Source organism: Melospiza georgiana, chromosome 13 (genome assembly GCF_028018845.1).
Source record: "Melospiza georgiana isolate bMelGeo1 chromosome 13, bMelGeo1.pri, whole genome shotgun sequence".
Classification (NCBI taxonomy): Eukaryota; Metazoa; Chordata; class Aves; order Passeriformes; family Passerellidae; genus Melospiza; species Melospiza georgiana.
The window spans coordinates 8,141,521-8,155,053 of NC_080442.1; the positions used below are offsets into that span (position 1 = coordinate 8,141,521).

A 13,533-nucleotide genomic window follows, 5' to 3' on the forward strand; every position below is an offset into this window, starting at 1 on the left:
ATCTACAAACTCTGGAGGAGGTCTTGCCTGCCCTTGCTGCTACAGGTCGTACACAGCCCATTCAGCTGACCAAAACACTTCTCCCTGCAGCTCACTCATTTGTGGAAAGGGCAGGGCCATGTGAGCTATAAATAACCTGTAATTATTAATCAGTCATAACCTATCCAACATGGTGGTACCAGTATAAGCTGACTAACAAAAAATTGCCTTTGTCACAATTAGGCAATGTTCAGGAAAAGTTTATATACATTTTTTTATAGTAAATGATTACCTGGGTAAGAGCTAATAACAGTGTTTAAGAACAAGAGTAATAGTCATTGGTTAGAAAAAGAATAAATAAGGACACATCTATCATTATTTAATATATAGGACAATATACACTACCAGCATTGAGCAACAAGTTTAAGACTGAACAATGAAGACAGGCATTCCCTGATGCAATAATTTTTTTCTAGCAAATCTGGCACCATGCATACACCTACAGTCAGAGACAGAGAAACTTGAACTTACTAAGATTACTGTAGACTTGTACTGTGGTACTACTCATTGTTCTGATGGTGGTTCAATGTGTAAAATCCAAGAAAATGGGTTAGAGAACAAGGAAATTATAGATATAACAGTCTCAACTGCAAGGTTGTGCCATATCAGAGATCTCTGAGGTAGTTCCAAGCAAGCAAGATGATACAGTGCTACAGCACAATATGAAGAAGTATTAACTCAGCCCCTGGGAGCAGTTTTGTCCATTTCATCTGTCTTAATTACTGGGTCTAATAAATGCCAGAAAAATATTGTCATTTGGCATGGCTGTGGTGCTTTTTGGGCAAGCCTGGAGAGCTCTGCTTTGCCCTCGACAGGTGGATTCTCATATTTAGGAAGCTCAGCCCCTCAGGATGTACAGAGTGTACCTGCTGTTAACAACATCCCTGTCTGTTATGGTGAGTAAAGAACATTTCTAACTCCCCTCTTCCTCTAATCACAGCAACATGCTATCTTATCTGCCAAAGGAAGGTTTAACTCCAGCTGTAATCCCCTTGACTTTGCCTTCACAGACTCTCTGAGTTGCCATAGAGGACTCTTAATTCCTCAGGTGTCTGAAAAGATAAGCATGGAATACATTTGTTGAAAAGTGCCAATGCAGAAATGAGACTGAATAAAATAAAAAGGTTTTATATTTTGATAGTGATGACATCCTGCATTCTTGTGGATACTGCCTTCTTGTCCTTTATAAAGGACACCTTCCCTCTCACCTTCCCTCACCTCTGTAGCCTCCTTCTAAACCAACACTATATTCCATCTTAAGGAGAACTTTGTAAATTGTAAATTTAGAGTGAAAATAGACTTGAAATCTGCCACCAAATGGCGTGACCTTTCTCTGGGCAGCATTAGCCTTTTTTGGATTTTTCTATGTTGTCTCTGTGCTCAGCATCAACTCCTGGACCTGCCTCTTCTCTTTCAAATCACTTCATCAGTTTCTGTCATGGATGAAGTATCTGTCAGAGAATCAGGAAAATAATATTTCCTTAAGTACTGAAGACAACAGCAAACTTGAAAAGCAAACTTACATTAAATGCATAAAATGGTGGAATGACAATCTCCTTTTCCCATTTTTATAAGGCCTTTAGCATCTTAGCTGTGCAGGATGGAGACTGTCTGTTGCTGTTATTTACATAGTAGCCATCTAATTTCTCACCTAATTCTGGTCTTGACTTCTGGCCACTACCAGAATTAGATTATCATAGTAACAGCAATTAGGATGTTCTCTTTCTAAAAGACTGGATATTTTCAGACATTTGATCTGACCTATTCAAAAGTTAGAGATCTGAAAGATATGAAAAAAGAAATTTCTGAGGACAAAAAATTAAAAAAAAAAGATACTTTGCAATTGTATGTCTAATTTCAGCTTACTACTCTCTCATCATCTTTTAACCTTTGCATCTTCATACTTGTAAAGAAAAAGATTTCTTGCCATATGAAATCAGTAACACATCATATGCACTGTTGGTAAAACTCTCTGTTCTCATTTTTTTGCAGCATAAATATGAAATAATTGGGGGATCAGAGAGTACAAAAATATTACCTTCCTATAAGATCAGATGTTTGTGTAAACTAAACGCCAAACAACAATCTATAATGCATCATGCAAACCACTGATGCTTCATGGACAGCCTGCAAAGAAGGACAAAAAACTTCAAAGAGCCCAAAAGACAACACTGAAACAGAAGCATGTGATACCTTTTTCATGCAAAATCTACGCATGAAAATAATCCATTAAACCAGAATAAAGGAATATAACTAGTGTGAACTCAATTTGTTAAAGTTTGCATAAAACTTTTAACACTATCCAAAGGCTAAACATTTTAATTAACTTCAATTGGAAGAAAATCTAGAATGAAATTATGAACTCAATACCAGGTTTTAGTATAGTTTGTTTCCAAGGCATGTCAGCTTGGCACAGTGTAGCCCTGATCTTGGCAGCTGTGCAGACTGAACTGTGCTTTGGGATGGCCTTTCGTCCCTCACCAAAACCCTGAGCAGTTCCCCCAGTGCCAATTTAGTGCCCTGGTACTCTCACGACGTGGCTTTGCTCTTCCCTAGCCAAAGGCCTCTGCCATGGCAGCTGCTCTCCCCCGACTTCTCCCTGCCACAGCAGAGCCTCCTTGCTGGAGTGTCCTCCGAGGACCAAGGGAGGAGAGAAGGCAGAGGGTGTGTGGTGCCAGCTGGTGCCTCTCACTGGGCTGCTGGGCTGTTCTACAAGAGGATGTGGGCAGAGGGCGCTGCTGGAGAGCAGCAGCCCTGCAGTGCACACACCCCCTGAGCAGATCCAGGAGGGATTCCGCTGTACAGGGAGAGGAGAGAGCCTGAACAGCCATTTTGAACCGTGCTCAGGAAAAGGGAAAAACAATGGAAAGTGGATGCTCCAATTTTTGCTGTCTTGCTGGTTCCTGAATTTAAACTAATGTGTGTGGCTGGATATATTTGTGAATACAAAAAAGTGGGTAAAACCAGAAACAGGATCTTGGATGAGCTAATCCAATCTTTTTTATCACATGAGGAATCCTTTTGCAAACAATGCAGAACCAGTTCATTGCTTCTTGATTGGATGCAGAAAGGAATCAACTTCATAGCACAAAAGATGCTGCTTCAGGAGATTAATACTAAATTAGAGTAGGGAAAGATTTCAATCACAGCCCTGGACACTAGGTATGAACAGATGGTAGCGTATGTTAATAACTTGGAAGGCGAGAGTGGCATAGCAGAATGCAATGCATTTTAATGAACTCCATTAAAACCATGAGGACCAACTGTGAACATATTTAAGAGCTTGCTTCTAATCTTATAGAATCTAAAGAAAAAAATATTATTGCCCTCAACAACTGAGTTAAACCCCGTTTGCAGAATATCTATCGACAGAATTCACAATTCAAATCCCAGCAAAGCTGGGTAGAGGATCAGTATACTGATCTATATTTTTTTACTAGATTTATTGAGGTTCCTGCTTAGGAATGAAATCATAGAAGGTGAAATTTTGTATATTTATAATAATTTATACTAATTTCAAAATAATAACTTATACTAATTTCATTTTCCTTTAATTATTATTTATACGCAGGAACTGTTTCACTAATGATTCTGGGAGCAGTTTAGAATTCCTAATGCCAACAATGGCATTTACTCTCCTCAGAAAGTCAGTATCCACAGCAACACAGAAATGAGACCACATTCAGGGGCTGGTCTGGAACATAAAAGTCAAATGCCTTCTACATTTCTCTCTGCAGAATAAGGATTAATATTAACATTAAAATTTATTTTAAAATCCTGATTCAGTCCTAACATCCACATTTTATATATTGTACAATTAAGTCTTTCTTATGAGCTTCTTGTTATATTCTTTACAACCAATAAACAAGCCACAACTTGTTCTGAAGCTGCCTTTTGAGTGATCAGTGTGCTCTAATGAACAAATAGAGTGAGTGATGTTTTGTGGATTATTTCTTTGCAGTGCAGAATGTTTATAGTTCAATGGCTAAAGCCCTGGGTGCTCATGTGGATGGATGTCCATGTGCAGAGTATAACTACACACCCAAGGTCATGAAGTCGTGGCAGTTGGTGACTATTAGAAATCCTCAGTAATCTGTGCTATCTGTAAGGGAATCACAACACTGAGTTACTGAACAGCAGTTTTCTGATAGCTGCTCCTGACTGACAGCCTCTCCAGATAGAAGATTCCCTGATGACACCAGGATTATGCTTTAAGTGAAACCAGTGGCTTTCACATGGTCTTCACATTTCTCAGCTCTTGGAAACTTTTGCTTTCACTGATCACTCTTAAAGGATGATCTGCCTGACATCCCTTCTCAAACTTTCATTTCTGATTCACTCTGACATGACTACAGAACAGCACTTTGAAACAATAGTTTGAACATCTCTTCTCCTACCCACATATAAGATGTCTCATGTCTTCTGTTTTTTTTGTACATATTTTCATTACCTTCCTTCCTTTCTGCTCTGCTTAGTAAGGAAGTTCCACATTCATATAACACAATTAACAAAATAAAGAAACACACCAGCAGAGGAACAAAACAGTTCTTCCACCAATAGCCATTCTAGCCACTCATCTTTTTACTTCAATTATCATCATGAAAATCTGCCATGCTATCAAGAGCACCACTGCACTGATATTATCCCATTAGACATTCTGGAGAGAATAATATAGAAGTGTATCTTCAAATATTTGGGTTTTTTAATCCTTTATGCCTGTTGAATTGCATTGTTTTTAAAATTGAACCTCATGTGTTTTTTCTCACCCTTTTTAGACTTACTCTGTAGTTATTAGCAGACTTGACTAAAGACAATGCCAGTTTCATGCAGGTATTTTTACTTGGTTTGCTGCAATAACTATATTTTATTGTGTGTTTGAAGCCATTAGTTGGAGACAATCTGCTATATAGCAAAACCCCATATATTTTAACAATGGTTAACCACAATATCTTAAGAGATAAAATGAAACTGTATTTGATTCTGCTGGAACTAGAATGAATACATCCTGCCTTTTGAACACAAAAAGATTTAATTATAAGTGTGTGCTTCCTCCATAATTTCATTCCACAAATGTTCCTTATGGGCAAGTTAGGAAATTTCAGCTAGTGAGAAAAATCGGAATATCTACAGGGCTCTCTAGCAAACACATGTGGGTCTCTTTGGACACTGAAGGTTTTTATCAGATCTAAGAAGCAGCATTTCAAATCACAATTCTTTTGTGTTCTTCTTTCACAGATAACTTCATATATTCACAGTGAAATGATTTGATTCCTTATAACCCTTCTTTTTCACTAACTCACAAACATCTTAAACAAGTACACCAGAAAGCTCTAATCACACAAAGAAATCTCATGCCTGGTATCACTTACAGTGGAAATCAGTCTTGCTGAACTCACTAGTGAAATTAATAGTTTGTTCTAATTACCTTCCAGAGCATATTTCATGTCCTGGGCAAACAGAGTCCACATGATTTCAGCACTGATTTTTCCCATGTTCAGCTCTTGAGGGAACCTGCAATCAATCACATCACATCAGTTCACCTGCTGCTAGGAATGATGTTACAGCTGCACAACAAAAAGGCAAATATTTCCACAAAATAATTGCCCTAGTATGCACTTACTGTATCTTATGTTCTGTAACAATTATATAAACCATCCAACCTTCAAATAAAAACTTCCTTCATATGACATTTTAAATCAAGAAACATTCATCTATCTTGCAGATGATTCCTCAACTTTAGTTAAATCAGATGGCTTAGGAAGAACATGAAACAGTTGGCTCAGATGTTTAGCAGCCACAGGTTTTCCTTAATTCCCTTTTGACAGTGGAAAAGAGTGAAGCTGTCTGTGAAGCTATATTGGTTTATATACTCACAGAATCCAATTCACTCAAGACTTCCACCTTGATGTATGGATAAAATAACAAAGACTATAACAAGTAGGGAAATGCAGATTTAGATTCAAAATTTTAGATTTGGTCTCATGCTTCATGTCATCTTTGAGAAATCCTTTTTAGATACTTTCTGCTGTTATCAGTTAAGTACTTTTACACAAATTTTTCATAGATCCCAGCTGCTTCTTATTCAGTGCAAAAGAAACGCCTTGATCTTTGAGTTACCATTTTCACTGTCAGCAACTAGCAAAAGCTGGCATTTTAGTGATCAACACTGTGTTTTTGTCACATTTTTGGTTTTAAAAAAAGAGCTGTCCAATGCAGGTGTGGAACTGATATTAATAAGAGCCATTCTCAGGACACAGAGGCAGAGCCAGGCAGGTCAGGCAGATGAAGAGTAGAAAGTAGAACACAGAATCTCCCACTGGGGTAAAGCAGTTGTTTATGGCACAGGGATGCAGTGAGAGCCACACAAATCACCCACAGTTCACCAGGAAACATAAAATAAGGGAATGTATTAATGAGGAAATACACAGAGCTGTGTGGCTTTTGTGTGGAGGTTATTACACTATACACTAGCAGAGAATTGGATACAAAGTATTTTGACCTTTTTGTAAAGCACTAATCAAATTCAGAAAATATTCCATAATAATTTCTGTAAAAATGTAAGAATTTTAAAGGTCTGGTTGACATAGAAAGAGTGAGAATTATGTGCAACTTTAAAGTGGTAGCAGTAAGATCTAAGTAATGTATTCATTTTAGAGACCTATTTGACCCTGATCATATCTGCGAAGAAAAAGTACTTAAACAGCTCATTAGCTCTGCCACTTTAATAGGAAGCAGTTGCTAGCTCAGTTCACTGAGCCCTCTTTATGCTAATGACTGCTCAATTAAAGAACTTCATATTAATTCTATTACCACAAAATTAATTTCTGTTCAAAAACTGAAATGTATTTCAACTGTCTTAACTTCTTTACCTCCAATCCACTCTGAGTTCTTTCTTAGCACCAGACTTAAACTTTGATGGTGTGGCTCTGAGGAAATATTTAACAGCTGATTTAATATTGACACTGTGTTTTGAGCATATTGCAAGGCTGGCCATAAGGCAAGGCTGGGCCTGATAAAAATGCACTTGTTTGATTAGTGATAAATAGATTTGTCCATGCATTTTAACTTGTGAAAGCACACACACACACACACACAAACTGCAATTATCAATGTTGATTAAATTAGTTCAACACATCCCACCTGGCTTCAGTTAGGTGAAGTCTAAAATTGGTGCCAGTTTTTATGCCTCAAACAGACTGGTGGGCATTGCACAGCTGCCAGTCATGGGCATAGGGGAACTACCAGGGGTGTCCTTGCAGTTTACTGTATGTGAGAAGTGACAAAGCCAAAGCACAACAGAACCACACAGGACATTCCATATGCTAAAGATAAATGGTAACAGAAGCAGCTGTCTTATTAAAGGGAAGGGATAATCAAAGGTCAAATACTAAAGCAGCTATATAAGTATGGTATTTTGTATTATTTGTATTTTATCACCTTATTTTTAGTTAAGAAAACTTTTTCAAACTACTTCAAATTTTGATCCATAAGGAGCAAAATATCAGAGAAATTTCTCATGCAAGTCTCTACACATTACATTTTCTAATCTTTGTAAAAACCATGTATTTTCACATTTTTCAGTGAAGCAAAAGGACAACCAGCAGAGTTCTGGTTGTGTCAGTCATTTAGCTGTCTCTTGCTACAGTTATAACTGCCCCACAGGCCATAGTTTTCCCAATTTCTATGTCATTCTTGGAACTATATAAAATCTCAGTTTATCCAGAAGAGTTATGTTGCCTGTACATTACCATATCTATGTATTTCCAAAAATACTAAATTGCATATACAAGACAGCCACATATATCTTCACTGTATTGATTTTAATTAAGCAAAAATTTAGTGAAAACAGTTCTCATTGCCTAGTTCTAATGAAGGGCAATATATAAAACCAAAGATCAATGGAATGAAATTGAACTCAGCTTAAAAAAAAATGAAAATAATCAGTGTATAAGTGAAACATATATAACCCCCAAAGCATTTATCCCAAACAGTACTGCATGTCTCTAGTTCAACCCTAACGCCAGAAAATTCTATCATGACAATTAAAAATGTTTTTTCATAATTTGTGCTGCCAAATCTCCAGTCTGCTACATCTTGAGAATATCAAGGCCTCTGAACCTCAGATGCACTTTCCCAGAAAAGCTCATATTCCATACTTGGTGGCTAAGTCTCTTCCAGGTGCTAAATCTCACCAGTCCTAGGGGGAGAATACATTCAGTTTTGTGCTGTGCATGCAGCAGGAAGATAGATCACACCATCTGTGGAGGGCTGGCCATGGCCTCTGCTTCACTAACTCTTAGAGACAAAAGTTTTATTTGATTTTGGAAAAGATGTATTCCATTTAAATGTGAGCAAAGAGCTCATTTATTCTTACATTTTGTGCTTTTTCCTCCATCTATCCAAAGCTTTATTTTTAACACTCCTTTCCCTGAATGAAAAATAATGGGCAAGACAGGTGCTGTATATAGTCAATATAACTAACCTGGTCTGTCAGTGTTACATTGTTACATGAGAAGCTGCAGTGGGTATGGAGAAAGAATGAGAACAGCTTTGTTCACAGGATAATGTTCACAAATTCAATGAAATCAGTGATATTCACATGCTACCACAGAATAAAGTGTAATTCGTAATGAGGAATATCACTGCATCAAGACACAACCACATCAGATACACTTTCTATCATGAAAGAAACATTCTAAAGTTGGCCTGATGTAGCCCAATTCATGATAGAATGTACTCTGATTTTTTCACTTCCATAATTTTTTTTCCACTGGCCTATATTTCATAATTCACTGACATGCAGGTTACAATTATGCTGTTTCTACAATATAAGTTACTATCCCCAACTTCTCAGAGGTATTAAACATCCTAGCTCCAGAAGCACGAGGAGATCTGCTCCTGCAGATTTCATGTGTTAGTCCTTTCCATACTGTGTGGAACACAATGTGATCACAGAGAAAACAGATCCTAACACTGCATCTGAGGAGCGGTAAAGAACAAATTTAAAAGTCCCATTAGAACTGTCTTGTTTCTTAAACTTATACTACAGTGACAACTGGACTTTTTTGAGTATATGCCCCAAAAAAAAAAAAAAAAGGCAGGGGCTCTAAGTTTAGATCTTGCTTTCAAAACACAGAAGCATATTTAACTTGAAGGTTTTGTCCTTGATTTGATGTTCCTTTTATTAGAATAGATATTTTATTTTGATAGAAATTTCTCCTGCCTCACTGGATATTTAGAAGTGCCAGGAAGCCCTGGATTTGCCTGTGATTCAGGTTTCTAACACAATTTACATTGTTTAACTACTAGAATGAAGATTTTATAAAAATAAATACCAGACCATGAGACCATGTTTTTCCCTCAAACTTGTCAAGCTTCTCATGTCATGTAAGAACTGCATGTTGCCCCCACACTCCCACTGGCTGGTCTGGTGTGTTCTGTCAGTGACTGCAGTGTTGCTGAGGCCATCATGTCATGTTTCATCTGGATTCATAACCTGATACAGTTCAAACTACTCCATCACAGTGTAATTTTTGCCTCTAAGGTGGATATAAAAATAGGGTTTCCAAAACTGGCTGAGGAATAGAATTCTGAGCAATATTATACAATTGTGAAAACTTTTATCAGAATGCTCTCCTGGGGATCTTCAGTTACCTCATTTCTAAAATAGGATTCAAATGGATGCAGGCCTGAATACTCCACTGAGACACTGCATGGCCATATATTTCTAATAAGGAGTAATATTTTTGCAGGATTCTTGTTTATTCAAGTTATATTTCCCATTCATCTATTTTAACCCATTTCATTTTCTGGGGTAAATGGGGGGAAAGAGGCTGCCTTACTGTCTCAATAGTTTTTACATGCTGCTTTTGTGTTAGGAGAAGCTTTTCTTTAAATAAAAATATATCCAAAGCAACTCTGAACAGTTTTTCAAGTTTTTTCCACCTAGAGTCTCATCATCTTTTACTTCTGATGTCTCTACTTCTAAAAGAAATGCTATTCCCTATGTTCACTCTTTCACTTACAAAACAACAGCAAAAACCAGGGAGAAGTCAGAGACACAAGCTCTCTCCCTTAATCTGTCCCAATTCCGTCCACTCCTGATTCTCTCTTCACATCTTACACAATCATTCATCTGTACTTCAGGGAACCTACTAATCCCCTTAGAGGAACTCTGTTCTTTATGCCTTTACTTTCTCCCTCAAATTTGTATAAAAATAGAGCTAGAACAATGTTTAGGATACTTAACCCACAATTACACTTGTTTAATTTCAATGAAGAGACTGAAATGAATCACATACATGTTTTTGTCTCAATTATATATTTTACTGTAGTATTTGTATAGCCTGTCTGACAAAAGGTTGAGCTTTCATTAATGGAGAAACTTGGCACTATGACATTAAAATGGAGTAAACAGGAAGTGTTTTCTTTCCTCTACAGGGTAAGAGCTTATTCCTTAATAGGGTCAGTGCAACAAATAATTAACAAAGAAATGTTTATTATCCAGTACTGAAGTGATACTATATTTATTTCAAGTAAAGGAAGGAGTCAGAAGTCAATGATTTTCAAAGTCTTTCAGCTTCTGGTTATCACCAGGAGGTTTCTTTGTCACTTTTCCTGTGGGGCCATAAATAGAATAGTACCTTTTATCAACAGACGAGCACATCTCAATGTATAGAGTGCCTTTTAGTATCTAACCTATTTTGGCTGAAAAAACCAGATTGTTCCTGCTCCCCTTCAGAGCATTCAATTAAATGCAATTGCAGAAACCTCTATTAATTGTTTAGTCATAATACAGATGTAGGTTTCAATGTTAACTTTTGCAGAAGTCATCACAGCCAGACTATGCCCAGATTTTCTGCAATCTCTCTGTAAAATGGCTCCAAAGAGCTAAAAAATTTCCCCAGGGCTTCATCACGTCACATTTCAATTGGTGCAAGGCCCATTTCTCCAGCTGTAATATGTGAAACATGTTCCTTTGCACTCTTTCTAAATATTTCATGTTCAAAGCCCAGCACTGCCTTCTTTTCCTGCATTTATCAATTGTTTCTCTGTTTTCTACTCATGTATAAACCTTAAATTATTTCATTTGTCTTGGTTATTGATTGTACCTCTCTCATCTGCTACATCTTCAATTCTGAGAAGTGAAATTCCATTTCTGGGATACTGCTCTCCACTTCATACATTTTCAAGTCAGTCTGGCCAGCCAATTATGAATTCAGATAGGGTCTTTTTGTGAAGTTACTTTTTTTTTTTTTTTTTTTTTTTTTACAATTACATGCCTGGAAACCATGCCTAAATGAGTTTCAGCAAGATTTGAACACCATGTGTGCCATGATGCTCCCATACCATCAATATCATCATACTGAAAATGCCTTGCACTGAAATGTCACTGACATTTCCCTTCTATCCATTTATATCTCATGTAGCATAGTTTGCTACCTAAAGTTTTGAGATGACTCATATATCACCAGTCCTTAATGTTCCTAAACCAAAAGATTTTCTTTCCATTATCAGAGCACTAAGTTTTTATCAATCTATGTCAATACAATATTCTGTATAAAAATCTCTACCTAGAATCTATTTAAAATATAACTTCTAATTCAGGTGTATTTCTTACACTTATTTTAATAAATCCATGATTCTTAATTTTTTGGGGAAAGTAATTACTTACTGGTTCAAGATTGGTGTATATGCTGTTTTATCTTCATCTATAATGGTGACCATCAGAGTAATCAGCTGTGCCCAGAAATCCAAATTCTTTGTTGTTGGTCCCTGTTCTTCTTTAGGAACTTCTTGTTTCTTACTCTGTTAAAACAAGATTGAATATATTTTTCTTAGAGAAAATACTATGGGAGTCCCACCTATAGATCATTCCTTGGTTGTGAAGAGTGACATATTAAGAATCTTTAGAAATTTTGGACAAAGACTGGCTAACTAACAGAGCAGAACATATGAAAAACTGTACTTGGCTGTGCACAAATATTAAGAACCATAGTGTAAAGATTGTCATGTCAGCAAAGGAGATCAATAGAGACTTGGTTTTTACTGCATGCTCACGCTGTAATTAGATACATTATTAAATTCTTTGCTGTGCTGAGACTCAGCACAGGTAGAATTGCCTGTTGAGGCAGAACTTTTATACCCAACACAATAAAGACTCAAAAAAATCAATGCTGAGGAGTATTTAATGTTTTGTTTTGAATTATATGCTGAAGGTATTCAGCCTAGCAGCTGCTTCTGATGTATGGTCTAAATGAAGAAGCAATTGAATTTCCCTTTATGTTATTGAGAATTTTATATTCTTTAATTTTACTACAATATGCATTTACAGACAGACTTTGTCTCTACAATTTTTATTTATTAATTCTTAACCTAAAATTTCCTAAAATTTTAGTCCTAAAATACTAAAAAAGTATTTTGCATTCCTTTGCTTGCAGAAGGATCAGATTCCTCATCATTGTCCAATAAATAACTTCATTGTAGGGACCCAAATATGAAAAGAAATATTTTAATTCTGTATGGCCACATACATGAATAATTTCTGCCACACAGAGCTATGCCTGCACGTGCTCGATCTACACATGCTCTTCTACACTGCTGTGTGAGATTGAAAGGGGTCTCAGCTAGTAAGTCAGAAAATAAACATGCCTGTGCTCCTGCAAGTTTAAACACATATTCCCTGTACTTCTCATTCCTAGTCCAACTACGACCACTTCAATGGACCTGGTATCTTTTTGAATATGCCTAACACTATATACGTGTCACAGCGAATTAATTAAATGTTAATTTAACCCCAATTGACTTTTATGTATGAATAGCATTTAGAATGGCAGAAAGGGAATTTCAACAACACCTATTTGAAACTGTTTTTGTGGCCACTGTGGAATATTTTAGACATGTATCATTAATCACACTGCTGCATACTCAGAGGATCTACAAAGGGTACCACCTCAGTTTATAAAGCAACAGAAATAAAGCTCAGAAGGAGGTCAAAGGATGGTGGGTCTGGTGTCATCAACAATTAACAACTGTGCATGCAAATGAGAGAGCTTTGCAAAACAGAAATGAACATTAGAGCATTAATGTCACTCATAAGAGCATTTCCTGGTATACATTAGATTTTTAATAAAAAGGCCTTGTTTCTACATCAAAGATGTAGGTCTAATAGACCATTTTTTTTTTCTCAGAAGCTTGTTAAATCAAACCAACTGAAAGGCAGCTGTAGAAGACAAAGCCACCTCATATGTAGCTCAGCATCTTATCCAAGAACTGTATTTCACAGCAAGTGACATGTAGCTGAGACAGCTTTTCATGGCTGTGAATGTGAATCACAGAATGCAAAATTCAGTTCTTTAACAGAGATAGCAAAAAGTATTACATTTACAATGTAATAGTTGCACAAGGAGGTCCTTTCTACCATAATTCTCTGGAAAAGAAATCTCTTTAAAATCTGTATGACCTTTATAAAAGTCCCAGAGAAGGTATTTTTAA

General features: G+C 36.6%; 1 protein-coding gene across 1 annotated transcript in view; it reads right to left on the reverse strand.

The window, feature by feature from the left end:
• Window positions 1-13,533, reverse strand: part of UNC13C (unc-13 homolog C) — a 130,800-nt gene that overhangs the window by 44,091 nt on the left and 73,176 nt on the right. The window contains exons 17-18 of the mRNA XM_058033609.1: window positions 11,714-11,847; window positions 5,465-5,550 (exon numbers count right to left, since the gene is read on the reverse strand). Coding sequence (XP_057889592.1) covers window positions 5,465-5,550; window positions 11,714-11,847 — 220 coding nt within the window. The remainder of the gene's footprint in view (window positions 1-5,464; window positions 5,551-11,713; window positions 11,848-13,533) is intronic.